This window comes from Gadus macrocephalus, chromosome 18 (genome assembly GCF_031168955.1).
Source record: "Gadus macrocephalus chromosome 18, ASM3116895v1".
NCBI classification, from domain to species: domain Eukaryota; kingdom Metazoa; phylum Chordata; class Actinopteri; order Gadiformes; family Gadidae; genus Gadus; species Gadus macrocephalus.
The window spans coordinates 1,755,500-1,773,280 of record NC_082399.1 but is presented as its reverse complement, the minus strand read 5'-3'; the positions used below and the strand labels follow the sequence as shown (position 1 = coordinate 1,773,280).

General features: G+C 42.2%; 1 protein-coding gene across 4 annotated transcripts; it reads left to right on the top strand.

Moving 5' to 3' along the window:
• The first annotated feature begins 1,745 nt into the window (after nucleotides 1-1,745).
• Nucleotides 1,746-17,781, top strand: LOC132446857 (fibrous sheath CABYR-binding protein-like). 4 transcript variants are annotated; one of them, XM_060037402.1, is made up of 19 exons: nucleotides 1,746-4,419; nucleotides 5,430-5,552; nucleotides 5,675-5,837; nucleotides 6,032-6,224; nucleotides 6,352-6,450; nucleotides 7,027-7,812; nucleotides 8,492-8,599; nucleotides 9,170-9,277; nucleotides 9,957-10,064; nucleotides 10,635-10,742; nucleotides 11,422-11,529; nucleotides 12,106-12,213; nucleotides 12,893-13,000; nucleotides 13,577-13,684; nucleotides 13,983-14,051; nucleotides 14,200-16,228; nucleotides 16,310-16,378; nucleotides 16,455-16,586; nucleotides 17,466-17,779. In XM_060037402.1, the coding sequence occupies exons 6-19, from the start codon at nucleotides 7,798-7,800 to the stop codon at nucleotides 17,660-17,662; spliced, it is 3,375 nt and encodes a 1,124-aa protein (XP_059893385.1). In that variant the 5' UTR covers nucleotides 1,746-4,419; nucleotides 5,430-5,552; nucleotides 5,675-5,837; nucleotides 6,032-6,224; nucleotides 6,352-6,450; nucleotides 7,027-7,797; the 3' UTR covers nucleotides 17,663-17,779. The 4 variants fall into 4 exon arrangements, with proteins under 4 accessions (XP_059893385.1, XP_059893389.1, XP_059893387.1 ...); XM_060037406.1 differs by having other exon boundaries at nucleotides 13,577-14,051; nucleotides 17,466-17,781; XM_060037404.1 differs by having other exon boundaries at nucleotides 1,746-5,552.

Sequence of the window (17,781 nt, the reverse complement as noted above, 5' to 3'; positions counted from 1 at the left end):
GTTCTTCAAAATAGTCACTTACCGTCTACTTCCCCTGAACGTTCCTCTGATCCAACTGTCGCTCGCTCTGAGTGAGTGATCACACCAAAAAGAACCAAGAGCCAGTTCCGGGCTGGTGCTAGGGCCAGTTCCAAACAGGTTCCAGCCTTATCCCACTTAAGAACCAGTTGGTTTCACACCGGCCAGAGCCAGCCATGGAGCCGGCGTGAGCAACGTCATGACGTCACTGCAAACGTCTCCGCTAGTGAGCTTGGACAGAAGCATACGGCCGACATCTTTCTTTATTCTGGGTGGAAATAGTAACATAGTTACGCCATTAAATGCGTTTATGAAAACATTTTTAGCGAGAAATGTGCATTTTACTTTCATAATGTTCGCTCGGTGAATGTGAAGGATGTTTGGTTTGATAGTTATGACGAAGAGGGAACGCTCCGTTCACTTGCATGGACATGGACTCATCTAGCTGCGTTGGCGCGTTGACGCGTTGAAGGTCGATTCAATCCGTGCATGGTTCGTTCTTTGAATATTCCGATTTAAAACAAAATCAAAAAAACTGCTCATATCACACAACCCAGTGAGACCTGACCGAAATGAACATGGGCTCTGCAAAACACACATGCCTCAACACACATCTCTACTCAGTTAGTAGATTTACTGATATAATCTGAGATTACGATTCTAAAACACTTTGCTGCTTTTATATTGACTATATGTGTGTTTTGAGAGCTGGCAAGGGGAAGAATCGAGATTCGGCCTTAGCAGCACAATTTATAACTAAAAACAACAAAATTGTAGAGAGCACAATACTTACATTAAGTAGACTTCATGGCCACGTTCCTTCTGCGGCAAGTGAGAAAATGGATGAGCACCACGTGGAGGTACGGCATCAAAAAGTGACAATCTTCATTAAACAAACTATCTAATGCGTTTTATTCAAGAATGTTGTGTTGGCCCAATGAAAAGCTGTTGAGTAAACCTGCCAAAACACATTATTTCGTTCAAAAACCACAACTAACTCAATTAAATTTAGAAACACACAATAGTTAAGTAAATCTGATGAAAGAGGATTATTTTAACTCAACAATAGCAAGATTTCATTTTTTTGAGTGCACGTACACCCACAATCACACACACACACACACACACACACACACATACACACATACACACACACACACACACACACACACACACATACACCCACAATCACACACACACACACACACACACACACACACACACACACACACACACACACACACACACACACACACACACACACACACACACACACACAATGAGACAGACAGACAGTTACTGGCTGTCTCAGACTGACATTCGTCAAAAGTTCCTGTTCACTGCTCAGAACACACGTGCACACACGCACAAACACAGACATGCTGGTGTGTGTGAGTGAGTCTCGGTGTGTGTCTGTGTGGTGTGTGTGTCCGTGTCTTGTATCTGAGCGGAGGTCGCGACCCCATGACAGAGCTCTCTAACTAGAGGCAATGAGATTCCTGAGCAGCGGAGCAAAGCACTGCCGCTACCATAGAGCTACCGCTACCTAAGATCTACCGCTACCTAAAGAGCTACCGCAGAGCTACCGCAGAGCTACCGCAGAGGTACTGCAGAGCGACGGCTACCTCAGAGCTATGGCTACCTCAGAGCTACGGCGACCTAAGAGATACCGCTACCGCTACCTCAGCTATCGCTACCTCAGAGCTACCTCTACCTAAAGAGCTACCGCAGAGCTATCGCTACCTCAGAGCTATCGCTACCTCAGAGCTATCGCTACCACAGAGCTATTCACCTCAAAGCTAGCTAGACTCTATCATAGTTAGCTAGCATCCACCTCAGAGGTACCTAGCCTCTATATTAGCGCTAGTTAGCCTCTATGTCAGAGCTAGCCTCCAACCCAAGTCCAACTTACTTTATTAATGGGTTATAGATGAGGACAATATAATGCAGTATGTCTTTTTTTTTTTTACCGCCTTGGAGGGGTGTGTGTGTGTGTGTGTGTGTGTGTGTGTGTGTGTGTGTGTGTGTGTGTGTGTGTGTGTGTGTGTGTGTGTGTCCTCGTATTCATCACTGTGTGGGGACATCGTTCTGTTTACACAGTCACCATGTGGGGACCGCTGACAGTCTGGGGACCAAAAATGCGGTCCCCAGACTGTTTTCCTTCTTAAAAGCCTCCAGGAGGTGTTCTAAAGGTGCCCAATTGATTTTTGGCCAAGGCCCAAAAAGCATGTTTTATCACAATTACTTGAGTGAAAGTGTGTGAAAGTTCCCCCCCTATATGTCTTTGCATGTAACTGCACTCACCGCTTCACACTCACACACCTTCCAAATATGGTTGGGACCGCCCACTTCCTGGTCCCCATTAGGGAGGTTTCAAGAAGCAAAGGAAAATGCATGCTTTTCAATGGAAATTACATTTATTACACTGTAAAACATGAGAAGATTAGAATAGAATGTGACAGATGTCAACATGGAAGTATGATACATAATGTATTGTATTCCAAATTATAATTACTAAAGAGCATTTGAAGATAAAATGATCAACACAGTCATTTGTGGACACTAAGTTTCTTTTCATTTAAAGGTGCAATCTATGATGATGTTCAGAAACACTCATACTGGGTGAAATGGTCCTTCTCTCCCAATAGTCGTCAATGCAATATGTGATCAGAAAAACAAAATAAATCTGACCATGGTGGAAGCTGCAAAACATTAAAAACATTGACCAGTCGTATCATTCAGTCCGACTCAGGGCCCCCTGTGCCCCGCATGCACACGTATCAGGTTCACTGTTGCTGGAAATGCTCGCTGCTTAGCAGAGACACCGGGTAGCAGGAGAACACCTTCATTCGGACACAATGGCAGAGAAGAAGCAGCCAAAACTGGTTTATTTTCCTTTACAAGGCCATTATGCATCAACTACCAGCCTATTTGTGTTCGTTACTGACTCAAAAGCCTGTAGTCTAAATCTTCGCTCTCATGGACAAATCTTGTATCAAATTCTTCGAACTCGCTCTGCTTTTGGGGAAAGAGCTTTTAGTGTCTATGCTCCAACTTCCTGGACTGAGATCCAGGCTCATTTTAAACTTGATCACTGTATCAGCTTAGACAATTTTAAAACTAGAATTAAGGATCACTTAACCAGTGTTTGCACTTGTTTTATAAATTAGCTGATGATGATTTAATCCTGGATGTAATCTTTTATGTTTGTTATTCAATGTGTGTCATTTCTGTGTAACTTTTTGTGCTGCCTTCTTGGCCAGGATCCTCTTGAAAAAGAGATTTTTATCTCAATGAGAATTTCCCTGGTTAAATAAAGGACAATAAATAAATAAATCAAATAAAAACACCTCCAGCGCCCGTGAGGGCTCAACCCCACAACCAGGCAGAGAGAAGAGACAGACACAGGCAGGAGAGGCTGCCATGAAGAAGGTTGGAAGAAGCTGGAGGACAAAGAGGAGCCAACATGGCAGCCTCCAGCTGAGTGGTTACATCTTGCAGCCTTACCTGAAATTTTTAACGTGTCTTTGAGTGTTTCTGAACAATATTTCTCATTGTTACAATAATAACTAGAAAATTCCACAGGAGATTTTGATATGTGTGCTGCCCATCTGCTGCCGCTCCCCGCTTGCCAATTGTGATGGAGATGCAGCAAAGCATCGGTGCACTACAGTCTGCTTTTTGTTTTTCGGAAGTGTGGACATGCAAGATCGCCACTGAGTGAGACATGTACACCAATGAGCCCACTCTCGAGACGTGTCAAATATGGTGTGGATACGTCAAAGCATTGATGAATCAGTGCCTACTTCCTGTTTTTTGGCTGTTGGGACATCCAAAATGGCCCCCGAGTGGGACATGTTGTGAGAGTGGGCTCATGAGTGGATGTGTCAAATATGGTGCAGATACAACAAAGTGTCAATGATTTGGGGCCTTTCTCCTGAATCTGACTCGACACACAAGGAAATCAGGTTGTGTCTGTGTTGTGATGGGCGTCGCCTGTCCTTTGAGTAGGAAACATCTCACAGGTGACACTCATTTTGCTCCACTAAGCCTCAGCCCTTCAGAAGGGCCTGAACAGACGGAGGAGACAGGAGGAGACAGAGGTCAAATCACATTTCTGCCTCAAGATATAACATCACAATCCAGCTCCTAGTACAAAAAAGTGTAACAAAGTACAAAACCCCAAAACCCAAAAAGCGGCTCTGTGCCATTAAAAATAATTGTACAAAAAAATACGGTCGCGTACGCGCGCATTTCCTATTCCGGTTAAGTGATTTTATTGTGAAATCACACAGGAAGCGCGCGGTACGGTTGACAGCAGCTTAACAGCAAACTCCGTTCTCTCGGTGAAGTACAAGTCCTGTCAAAAGCAAAAGTGGAGCAGAAAGGCGATTTTGTTAGGTAAGTACCGCAGTATTTTTCATAAAATGCAACATATATAATCAGTTCTAGAGTTTTATGTCGTGTGACGCGGTTTATTGGTGATAACTGGCGCGGTAAGGATGCTAACCACACGCAGTTGCGTGCTTAATTAATTGGCATGTTGGCTTTAAATGTCGGGGCCCAGTGTGGAGGTGCTTGATACACAGGAGCGAAGCGGGTTTGTGTTCGGTCAGTACGTGGTATTTTTAATTTAAAAATATGCAATTCATGGTTAATATGAAGGGAGTTTTTAACCCTCTGAGACCCATTGTGGCGTATACGCTACAAATAATCATGTTTTCTTTAGAGCGTCATAACTCCGTAATGGTTTACGCTAGAAAGATGCGGGTCATTTCCTCTTAAACTAGAGAAACGGGGCTAAACAACGGTACCCTGCTTGTGCTGATTCTGGGGATGTGTATAACTTGATGATACACTAAAAAATGACAATTTTATAGGCAATACACAAAAGTATGACAAGACGGAAAGTTCTCTATGTGGGTCTCAGAGGGTTAAGGTGAACATCGGTTGTACTTCGAGTGGAGTGACTCAATGAGTCTGCCGCCGCCTTGAACTTAATGCTAGCTAAGTTGGACTACCATGCTAGGCGTGTCCCCTAAAGTCACGTGGCCTGGAACACGCTCGTGTACATTGACTTTGCGTATAGACACTAATTTGTATTATTAATGAACCAACATTACTTAAGTGAGTAATATTGGACTACCAAACAGAGTTGGCATTACATTTTTGTCAAATTAAGTTACATTTTGAAATATGAGGTGCTTTCATTTTACCTGTAGTAGCTTTTTACCTGTTCTGGTTCAGTTTGACACAATGTCAGTAGCAACAACTAGATTAATGATAGTTTTCTATATTTGGCAGATTGGACAGAGATTTTCTCAAATTTGTTGAAATTTGTGGTCCCCGTTTTTTATCAGTTGTCAATAAGAAATGTATTGTTGTCAATAACGCTATATATATTTTTTTAGATGTATGTCTGCAGTTTCAAATGCCACCAAGGCTCAGTCCGACAAGTGATGCCATCCGTCATGTTCTCTCAAAGACGGACAAAACTTCAAAACTGGAAGTTAAATACATAAATGCAGAGAAAGGTAAAACATTGATGTGTTTTTTGCTTTTTATTTTCTCCAAGTAATTAATAAGTTATGTTGATGCTCTTTCCTGTACTATTGAACATATCTATTGTTTTTTTTGTTGTTTTTTTCTTTAAAAGGACGAGGAGTATTTGCCACAAGCAAATTTCCCAGAGGAGAATTTGAAGTGGAGTACCGGGGTGATATGATCAATGATGTTGAAGCCCAAAGAAGACGAAAGGTTTTCCACCCATCGTGTACTGCCTTTTTTTTTGCTTTCAAGTGGCGAGGGAAATTTTGGTGGTAAGTTGCAATTAAACTATACTTGGCACACAAAACACCAAACTCTGTATATTCAGAAGAACAACTAGGAGAATTATTAATTAATCAAATTGTACCATATGTTAACATTTATGTTGATTTGATTTCTATGTAGAGGAACGGCATGTATTAATATGAAATGGGTTTACTCGCAATACCTTCTTCCTTCATCTAAGCATTGATGCCTCAAGAGAGGATGAATCATTGGGGCGACTTCTTAATGATCAGCACAAAGGCCCTAACTGCCGAATGAAAAAGATTGATGTGGATGGGATGCCGCACTTGTGCCTATTTGCTATCAAAGACATAAATGAGGGGGATGAAATCACCTACGACTACGGAGGGGATGACTGCCCATGGAGAAGTCAAGTATGTGGAAAATTGTGGTTCTGCACAATTTTCAAATCCAGAATATTTTTATACTATGTGTCTGAACTTTAAAAATGATCAATTGTATTTCATGAATTGCAACAATTTCCATGTGAAATACTTGCAGGCAAGCACACATGCTAAACATGACCCTCGTGTGGATGGCTCCCATGCTGATGTCCCTCCAGGGCCACAGATGGATGATGACTCCACATCCAATCAACAGGTACATCATGTGGAGCACTTAAGATGAATTCATAGAGACATCCAGAGTCACCACTTGTTGTTTTTTAGCTTCATTTAAGCTGGTGGACAGACATGAAGAAGTGTATAATCATGGACTTGAATGTGAATCTGAACTGTTAGACATTTTAGTATGAGATGTGTTGATGGCTAATGTTAAATGGATGATCAGGACACAATTTTAACTTTGTGGAGATTTTACAATTGACAAAAAATCCCTCTAATCTGGGACATGTACGGGGTCCCCACAACACACTTTCTTGCCAGTTTGAGTTTGCAGGTTGTGTGAGGTTTTGAGTAGCTCTTTGAGTCTGGACACCCGGTCCCCACAAGTGGTGACTTGACTGTGTTTGACATGTCCCCATGAAGCTTGTTCGTTCAGTTGGTGTGACAGCAGATGCTGCTGAATGAAACAGGAAGAAACTCTGCGGTTCAACTTAATGTCTTTCAAATTTGGTTTCTCTGTATCCACACATCCAAATTCATAGCTGTACCCTTGACCTGAAAATGATGATTATGGCTCATAAATTGCAATAATTTCCATGTGAAATACTTGCAGGCAAGCACACAAGCTCAACATGACCCTTGTGTGGATGGCTCCCATGCTGATGTCCCTCCAGGGCCACAGGTGGATGATGACACCCATGACGTCATGTCCATAGAACAGGTACATCATGTGGAGCACTTAAGATGAATTCATAGAGACATCCAGAGTCACCTCTTGTTGTTTTTTAGCTTCATTTAAGCTGGTGGACAGACATGGAGAAGTGTATAATCATGGACTTGAATCTGAACTGTTAGACATTTTAGTATGAGATGTGTTGATGGCTAATGTTAAATGGATGATCAGGACACAATTTTAACTTTGTGGAGATTTTACAATTGACAAAAAATCCCTCTAATCTGGGACATGTACGGGGTCCCCACAACACACTTTCTTGCCAGTTTGAGTTTGCAGGTTGTGTGAGGTTTTGAGTAGCTCTTTGAGTCTGGACACCCGGTCCCCACAAGTGGTGACTTGACTGTGTTTGACATGTCCCCATGAAGCTTGTTCGTTCAGTTGGTGTGACAGCAGATGCTGCTTAATGAAACAGGAAGAAACTCTGCGGTTCAATTTAATGTCTTTCAAATTTGGTTTCTCTGTATCCACACATCCAAATTCATAGCTGTACCCTTGACCTGAAAATGATTATTATGGCTCATAAATTGCAATAATTTCCATGTGAAATACTTGCAGGCAAGCACACAAGCTCAACATGACCCTCGTGTGGATGGCTCCCATGCTGATGTCCCTCCAGGGCCACAGGTGGATGATTACACCCATGACGTCATGTCCATAGAACAGGTACATCATGTGGAGCACTTAAGATGAATTCATAGAGACATCCAGAGTCGCCTCCTGTTGTTTCTGGCTTCATTCAAGCTGCTGGACACACACTTTTCTATTGTTGAGTTGGCAGGTTGTGTGAAGACTAGCTCTGGATGTCGGTCCCGACAAGTGGTGACAAGTGGTGACTGTGTTTGCCATTCCCCTATGAAGCTTGCTCATTCTATTAGTGTGACGGCAGATGCTGGTTAATCAATATTCTTCACAAATATCTAAATTTTTTTCAGTGTGTGTGTTGTATTGCTGTTCTTCACAGAGTGAGACAAAATTCCAAAATGAAGACGAGATTGCTGTCCCAAGACTTAGACGGACAAAAAGTATCATTGTAAGTACTCAATTATGTTGGATCAGTGGCAAACTGATTAAAATGTCATATGACGATGCACCTAATGTCACAATGTTTAAACTGTGAATTGGGTGTCCAATAATGTCAACTATCGATCCATCCTCTAAGTTAATGAATTTATTTTCAGATGATAAACACAGATTTTGAAGACTTGAGTGAGTTATACGACTTAATGTCTTTCAAATTTGGTTTCTCTGTATCCACACATCCAAATTCATAGCTGTACCCTTGACCTGAAAATGATGATTATGGCTCATAAATTGCAATAATTTCCATGTGAAATACTTGCAGGCAAGCACACAAGCTCAACATGACCCTCGTGTGGATGGCTCCCATGCTGATGTCCCTCCAGGGCCACAGGTGGATGATTACACCCATGACGTCATGTCCATAGAACAGGTACATCATGTGGAGCACTTAAGATGAATTCATAGAGACATCCAGAGTCACCTCTTGTTGTTTTTTAGCTTCATTTAAGCTGGTGGACAGACATGGAGAAGTGTATAATCATGGACTTGAATCTGAACTGTTAGACATTTTAGTATGAGATGTGTTGATGGCTAATGTTAAATGGATGATCAGGACACAATTTTAACTTTGTGGAGATTTTACAATTGACAAAAAATCCCTCTAATCTGGGACATGTACGGGGTCCCCACAACACACTTTCTTGCCAGTTTGAGTTTGCAGGTTGTGTGAGGTTTTGAGTAGCTCTTTGAGTCTGGACACCCGGTCCCCACAAGTGGTGACTTGACTGTGTTTGACATGTCCCCATGAAGCTTGTTCATTCAGTTGGTGTGACAGCAGATGCTGCTTAATGAAACAGGAAGAAACTCTGCGGTTCAATTTAATGTCTTTCAAATTTGGTTTCTCTGTATCCACACATCCAAATTCATAGCTGTACCCTTGACCTGAAAATGATTATTATGGCTCATAAATTGCAATAATTTCCATGTGAAATACTTGCAGGCAAGCACACAAGCTCAACATGACCCTCGTGTGGATGGCTCCCATGCTGATGTCCCTCCAGGGCCACAGGTGGATGATTACACCCATGACGTCATGTCCATAGAACAGGTACATCATGTGGAGCACTTAAGATGAATTCATAGAGACATCCAGAGTCGCCTCCTGTTGTTTCTGGCTTCATTCAAGCTGCTGGACACACACTTTTCTATTGTTGAGTTGGCAGGTTGTGTGAAGACTAGCTCTGGATGTCGGTCCCGACAAGTGGTGACAAGTGGTGACTGTGTTTGCCATTCCCCCATGAAGCTTGCTCATTCTATTAGTGTGACGGCAGATGCTGGTTAATCAATATTCTTCACAAATATCTAAATTTTTTTCAGTGTGTGTGTTGTATTGCTGTTCTTCACAGAGTGAGACAAAATTCCAAAATGAAGACGAGATTGTTGTCCCAAGACTTAGACGGACAAAAAGTATCATTGTAAGTACTCAATTATGTTGGATCAGTGGCAAACTGATTAAAATGTCATATGACGATGCACCTAATGTCACAATGTTTAAACTGTGAATTGGGTGTCCAATAATGTCAACTATCGATCCATCCTCTAAGTTAATGAATTTATTTTCAGATGATAAACACAGATTTTGAAGACTTGAGTGAGTTATACGACTTAATGTCTTTCAAATTTGGTTTCTCTGTATCCACACATCCAAATTCATAGCTGTACCCTTGACCTGAAAATGATGATTATGGCTCATAAATTGCAATAATTTCCTTGTGAAATACTTGCAGGCAAGCACACAAGCTCAACATGACCCTCGTGTGGATGGCTCCCATGCTGATGTCCCTCCAGGGCCACAGGTGGATGATTACACCCATGACGTCATGTCCATAGAACAGGTACATCATGTGGAGCACTTAAGATGAATTCATAGAGACATCCAGAGTCACCTCTTGTTGTTTTTTAGCTTCATTTAAGCTGGTGGACAGACATGGAGAAGTGTATAATCATGGACTTGAATCTGAACTGTTAGACATTTTAGTATGAGATGTGTTGATGGCTAATGTTAAATGGATGATCAGGACACAATTTTAACTTTGTGGAGATTTTACAATTGACAAAAAATCCCTCTAATCTGGGACATGTACGGGGTCCCCACAACACACTTTCTTGCCAGTTTGAGTTTGCAGGTTGTGTGAGGTTTTGAGTAGCTCTTTGAGTCTGGACACCCGGTCCCCACAAGTGGTGACTTGACTGTGTTTGACATGTCCCCATGAAGCTTGTTCATTCAGTTGGTGTGACAGCAGATGCTGCTTAATGAAACAGGAAGAAACTCTGCGGTTCAATTTAATGTCTTTCAAATTTGGTTTCTCTGTATCCACACATCCAAATTCATAGCTGTACCCTTGACCTGAAAATGATTATTATGGCTCATAAATTGCAATAATTTCCATGTGAAATACTTGCAGGCAAGCACACAAGCTCAACATGACCCTCGTGTGGATGGCTCCCATGCTGATGTCCCTCCAGGGCCACAGGTGGATGATTACACCCATGACGTCATGTCCATAGAACAGGTACATCATGTGGAGCACTTAAGATGAATTCATAGAGACATCCAGAGTCGCCTCCTGTTGTTTCTGGCTTCATTCAAGCTGCTGGACACACACTTTTCTATTGTTGAGTTGGCAGGTTGTGTGAAGACTAGCTCTGGATGTCGGTCCCGACAAGTGGTGACAAGTGGTGACTGTGTTTGCCATTCCCCCATGAAGCTTGCTCATTCTATTAGTGTGACGGCAGATGCTGGTTAATCAATATTCTTCACAAATATCTAAATTTTTTTCAGTGTGTGTGTTGTATTGCTGTTCTTCACAGAGTGAGACAAAATTCCAAAATGAAGACGAGATTGTTGTCCCAAGACTTAGACGGACAAAAAGTATCATTGTAAGTACTCAATTATGTTGGATCAGTGGCAAACTGATTAAAATGTCATATGACGATGCACCTAATGTCACAATGTTTAAACTGTGAATTGGGTGTCCAATAATGTCAACTATCGATCCATCCTCTAAGTTAATGAATTTATTTTCAGATGATAAACACAGATTTTGAAGACTTGAGTGAGTTATACGACTTAATGTCTTTCAAATTTGGTTTCTCTGTATCCACACATCCAAATTCATAGCTGTACCCTTGACCTGAAAATGATGATTATGGCTCATAAATTGCAATAATTTCCATGTGAAATACTTGCAGGCAAGCACACAAGCTCAACATGACCCTCGTGTGGATGGCTCCCATGCTGATGTCCCTCCAGGGCCACAGGTGGATGATTACACCCATGACGTCATGTCCATAGAACAGGTACATCATGTGGAGCACTTAAGATGAATTCATAGAGACATCCAGAGTCACCTCTTGTTGTTTTTTAGCTTCATTTAAGCTGGTGGACAGACATGGAGAAGTGTATAATCATGGACTTGAATGTGAATCTGAACTGTTAGACATTTTAGTATGAGATGTGTTGATGGCTAATGTTAAATGGATGATCAGGACACAATTTTAACTTTGTGGAGATTTTACAATTGACAAAAAATCCCTCTAATCTGGGACATGTACGGGGTCCCCACAACACACTTTCTTGCCAGTTTGAGTTTGCAGGTTGTGTGAGGTTTTGAGTAGCTCTTTGAGTCTGGACACCCGGTCCCCACAAGTGGTGACTTGACTGTGTTTGACATGTCCCCATGAAGCTTGTTCGTTCAGTTGGTGTGACAGCAGATGCTGCTTAATGAAACAGGAAGAAACTCTGCGGTTCAATTTAATGTCTTTCAAATTTGGTTTCTCTGTATCCACACATCCAAATTCATAGCTGTACCCTTGACCTGAAAATGATTATTATGGCTCATAAATTGCAATAATTTCCATGTGAAATACTTGCAGGCAAGCACACAAGCTCAACATGACCCTCGTGTGGATGGCTCCCATGCTGATGTCCCTCCAGGGCCACAGGTGGATGATTACACCCATGACGTCATGTCCATAGAACAGGTACATCATGTGGAGCACTTAAGATGAATTCATAGAGACATCCAGAGTCGCCTCCTGTTGTTTCTGGCTTCATTCAAGCTGCTGGACACACACTTTTCTATTGTTGAGTTGGCAGGTTGTGTGAAGACTAGCTCTGGATGTCGGTCCCGACAAGTGGTGACAAGTGGTGACTGTGTTTGCCATTCCCCCATGAAGCTTGCTCATTCTATTAGTGTGACGGCAGTTGCTGGTTAATCAATATTCTTCACAAATATCTAAATTTTTTTCAGTGTGTGTGTTGTATTGCTGTTCTTCACAGAGTGAGACAAAATTCCAAAATGAAGACGAGATTGCTGTCCCAAGACTTAGACGGACAAAAAGTATCATTGTAAGTACTCAATTATGTTGGATCAGTGGCAAACTGATTAAAATGTCATATGACGATGCACCTAATGTCACAATGTTTAAACTGTGAATTGGGTGTCCAATAATGTCAACTATCGATCCATCCTCTAAGTTAATGAATTTATTTTCAGATGATAAACACAGATTTTGAAGACTTGAGTGAGTTATACGACTTAATGTCTTTCAAATTTGGTTTCTCTGTATCCACACATCCAAATTCATAGCTGTACCCTTGACCTGAAAATGATGATTATGGCTCATAAATTGCAATAATTTCCATGTGAAATACTTGCAGGCAAGCACACAAGCTCAACATGACCCTCGTGTGGATGGCTCCCATGCTGATGTCCCTCCAGGGCCACAGGTGGATGATGACACCCATGACGTCATGTCCATAGAACAGGTACATCATGTGGAGCACTTAAGATGAATTCATAGAGACATCCAGAGTCACCTCTTGTTGTTTTTTAGCTTCATTTAAGCTGGTGGACAGACATGGAGAAGTGTATAATCATGGACTTGAATGTGAATCTGAACTGTTAGACATTTTAGTATGAGATGTGTTGATGGCTAATGTTAAATGGATGATCAGGACACAACTTTAACTTTGTGGAGATTTTACAATTGACAAAAAATCCCTCTAATCTGGGACATGTACGGGGTCCCCACAACACACTTTCTTGCCAGTTTGAGTTTGCAGGTTGTGTGAGGTTTTGAGTAGCTCTTTGAGTCTGGACACCCGGTCCCCACAAGTGGTGACTTGACTGTGTTTGACATGTCCCCATGAAGCTTGTTCATTCAGTTGGTGTGACAGCAGATGCTGCTTAATGAAACAGGAAGAATCTCTGCAGTTCAACTTAATGTCTTTCAAATTTGGTTTCTCTGTATCCACACATCCAAATTCATAGCTGTACCCTTGACCTGAAATTGATTATTATGGCTCATAAATTGCAATAATTTCCATGTGAAATACTTGCAGGCAAGCACACAAGCTCAACATGACCCTCGTGTGGATGGCTCCCATGCTGATGTCCCTCCAGGGCCACAGGTGGATGATTACACCCATGACGTCATGTCCATAGAACAGGTACATCATGTGGAGCACTTAAGATGAATTCATAGAGACATCCAGAGTCGCCTCCTGTTGTTTCTGGCTTCATTCAAGCTGCTGGACACACACTTTTCTATTGTTGAGTTGGCAGGTTGTGTGAAGACTAGCTCTGGATGTCGGTCCCGACAAGTGGTGACAAGTGGTGACTGTGTTTGCCATTCCCCCATGAAGCTTGCTCATTCTATTAGTGTGACAGCAGATGCTGGTTAATCAATATTCTTCACAAATATCTACATTTTTTTCAGTGTGTGTGTTGTATTGCTGTTCTTCACAGAGTGAGACAAAATTCCAAAATGAAGACGAGATTGCTGTCCCAAGACTTAGACGGACAAAAAGTATCATTGTAAGTACTCAATTATGTTGGATCAGTGGCAAACTGATTAAAATGTCATATGACGATGCACCTAATGTCACAATGTTTAAACTGTGAATTGGGTGTCCAATAATGTCAACTATCGATCCATCCTCTAAGTTAATGAATTTATTTTCAGATGATAAACACAGATTTTGAAGACTTGAGTGAGTTATACGACTCTACATCAGAGAGTGGCGATGAGTATGTGCCAGATTCCACGTCTGAAAGTGACGAAAGTGATGTCAGCATTTCAACAACTGAAAGGAAACAAAGGTGGCCAGTGGGTGAATTATTTTCTGACTCTGAAGTGGTGACTCCAGTATGTGACTCCACAACAGTAGGTGACTCCACAACAGTAGGTTACTCCACGACACCAGACCTTGAAAACTTGAGAACAAACATCAGTACATGTGATGTCAGTACAGACGAAGAACCCTGCTCAAGTCAAGATGCAACTGACACCATACTTGTGCAAGCTTCACAAAAGAGGCATGGAAAAAGAGTTTACAACAAACGACAGTATTGCTTATATTGCAAAAGAGCAAATGCAAAAATGGCCAGACATCTAGAACGTGCACACCACGATAAAGTTGATGTGGCTCAAGCTATAAGTTTACCAAAGGGTTCCTTGGAGAGAAGAAAACTGCTTGACTATATTCGCAACAGAGGCAACTATGCCCACAACGCTGCTGTGCTGGAGTCAGGGAGAGGAGAGTTGGTTCCATTTAAACGCCCGAATAAAGATGCACAGGGGAAGGATTTCATGCATTGTGCATACTGCCAAGCTCTTTTCACACGAAAAGTCCTGTGGCGACATATGCGAATTTGCAAACTTAAGCCTTCATCGATACCTGTCAAACCAGGAAAAAATCGTGTTCAGTCTATGTGTACATTCATGCAGCCTGTGCCATCACACATCGGGAAACAGATGTGGGGAGTTATCAGTGCCATGGTTGCTGATCCGATCACTGATGCTGTGAAAAAAGACAATGTCATCATCCATGTTGGGCAGCACCTGTTGAACAAGGGTGGGATGTCAGCCAAGAATCAACAGTGTGTGCGTGACAAAATGCGAGAAATGGGAAGACTGGTTCATAATGCCAGAAAAGTTACCCCCTTAAAAACAGTGGAGGATTTCATAAATCCAAAGAATTACTTGCAGGTGATCAAAGCTGTCAAGGTGACTTGTGGCTATGACAGTGATTCTCACAAATTCACAATACCATCACTTGCCAAGAAAATTGGCCATACATTGGTCAAAGTCAGCAAACTCCTAAAAGCTCAGGGCTTGATCATGAACAACCATGAACTTGTGAAAAATGCCACTGAGTTTCAGGAAGTCCACAACGAAAGGTGGAATGAAATGATTTCTGCGACAGCACTACGTAACCTCAATGAAGCAAAGTGGAATGTTCCCACTCTGATGCCGTTCACAGAAGATGTGCAGAGACTGCACCAGTTTCTCAGTCAAAAGCAAGAGGAGTACTGCAAAGAACTCTCTGAAAGTCCTTCCACAAAGACCTGGATAGACTTGGCAAAGGTGTGCTTAGCACAGATCATCCTCTTTAACCGTCGCAGGGAAGGAGAAGTGGCAAGCATGCCCTTGTCTGCATTTTTGTCAAGAGACGAGTCTGATCATCACCAGGATTTGGACTGGGCACTGTCAGAAGTAGAGAAAAGACTCTGCAAACATTTCACAAGGATTGTGATCAGGGGAAAAAGAGGTAGACCGGTTCCTATTCTTGTGACTCAGAAAATGCTCAGTGCACTGGAACTCCTGGTTTCAGAGAGAGAGGCTTGTGAGGTACTCAAAGAGAATTGCTACATGTTTGCAAGGCCAGCTGCTAAAACGCATCTCCATGGTTCGGACTGCCTCCGTGCTTTTGCAGTAGCATGTGGTGCAAAGTGTCCCAAGGCACTGACCTCCACCAGGCTGCGGAAACATGCTGCAACACTCTCAACGGTTCTCAGCATGACGGATACAGAGATGGACCAGTTGGCTAACTTTCTTGGGCATGACATTAGAGTCCATCGTGAGTTTTATCGACTACCTGAGAAAACACTGCAGCTTGCCAAGGTTAGCAAGCTTCTCATGGCCCTTGAGCAAGGAAGATTGGCTGAGTTCCATGGCCAAAACCTGGATGAAATCACAATAGGGCCAGATGGTATGTTGTTTTGTCATTTTTCTTTTGTCCATCATGCTTTTGTTTATATTTGCTAATCAAGTTTTTTTATATCTCCTCTAGACATGGTCATTTGTCCTGTTGAGACTGATGAGACAGCTAAAACCAGGGGACGACACGATTCATCTCAAGGTATATATTCATTTATCTCAAAAGAAGGGTTTACTGTGTGTGTTTCTCAATGTTCTGTAATCTTTGTCTTTGGCAGAAGAGACTCTTCCACTGACAGAAGAAGAAGGCCCCCCACTGACAGAGGAAGAAGGCCCCCCACCAACACGCAAGAGAGATACACCATCAGCAGCAGAAGATGACCGTGTCGGAGCCGCAACACCTGTTGAAGGTTGTTTTTTTTAATTCCTTCTTTGATTTTAGCAGAATAAGTACAATGGACACCAGAAAATTACAAAAAATATCTCAGACATGGCCTTCTCTTCATCAGAAAACAGCAGCCCAACTATCATAAAGGTGAATATAGCTTTGGCCACTGTAACTGTAAGCCTGAATGCATTAAACAATGGCTGGGTAGACAGTGAAAAATATCTGATACTGCTGGTTCTGTAATTCTGAACATCGACGTGTCCCTGAATCGAGATCGAGGGTCCATTTTCGATTAATTGCCCAGCCCTACTGGTACCTGTACTTTTTATTTTTTATTTTTTTACCTGCTCCTTCAGGTTTCCACAAAAGCAGCCTCGTACTTTATAAAAAGTGACCTCGACACATTGCAGACACTGATTGGTTCCGAGTTTTGTCACGGACAATAACCACGCACGGGGTAAAAGTGTCTAGGCATCAGTTGCAGCAGCCAAAAAGGGCACGCCATGCTCTTTGGGGGAGCTACAAACCTTCATGTTGCTCACTTGCGAAACGACAGAAAGGCTGGATGACTCCACTCATATCTAGCAAGTGGACCAGCAGCTTTATGGAAGTCCTGTGCGTCATCCAGGGGGTACTATTTTTGCAGTGGAAACTGTCCCCCCAAAAGGTACCAGCTTCCAAAAGCGAGTAGAGCTAATGCGAGTGGGAACGTGGCTTAAAGGAGAGATTGAAAGGGATAACATGTGACTTAAATAATAGAGAAATTACAACATCAGAAATTAAGTCCACATCTTTCAATCTCATCAAGCATACAATGAGTCCCGCTGCACAAAGGCATTTCCTCTCATGTTTGTTTCTTTGTCTGTATATCTAACAAATATATCATTCATCTATTTCATAGAATCATCAGCAGAGGTGAGGAATGCAGTCCCATCAGTGAGCAAGAGGAGCAAGCCACTTTCTGGAGATGATGACCGGCTCACAGCTGTGATGTCTGTCAAAGGTGATTTAAATCTTTTTTTTTTTCATTACAAATCAGATCAACTCAAATGTGAATTGCAACAGCAGTACGCTCGCAGTGCCACTGCTGAAAGCTAATGGGTCTGGTGATGTTCCATGGTGGCATAAATCACTGGGTGCCAGAACACAGTAATAATCATCGTCGATGATCTTGTGTGAAATGGTGACTGAACCATGTACAGTCCTTTGTGTGGTCA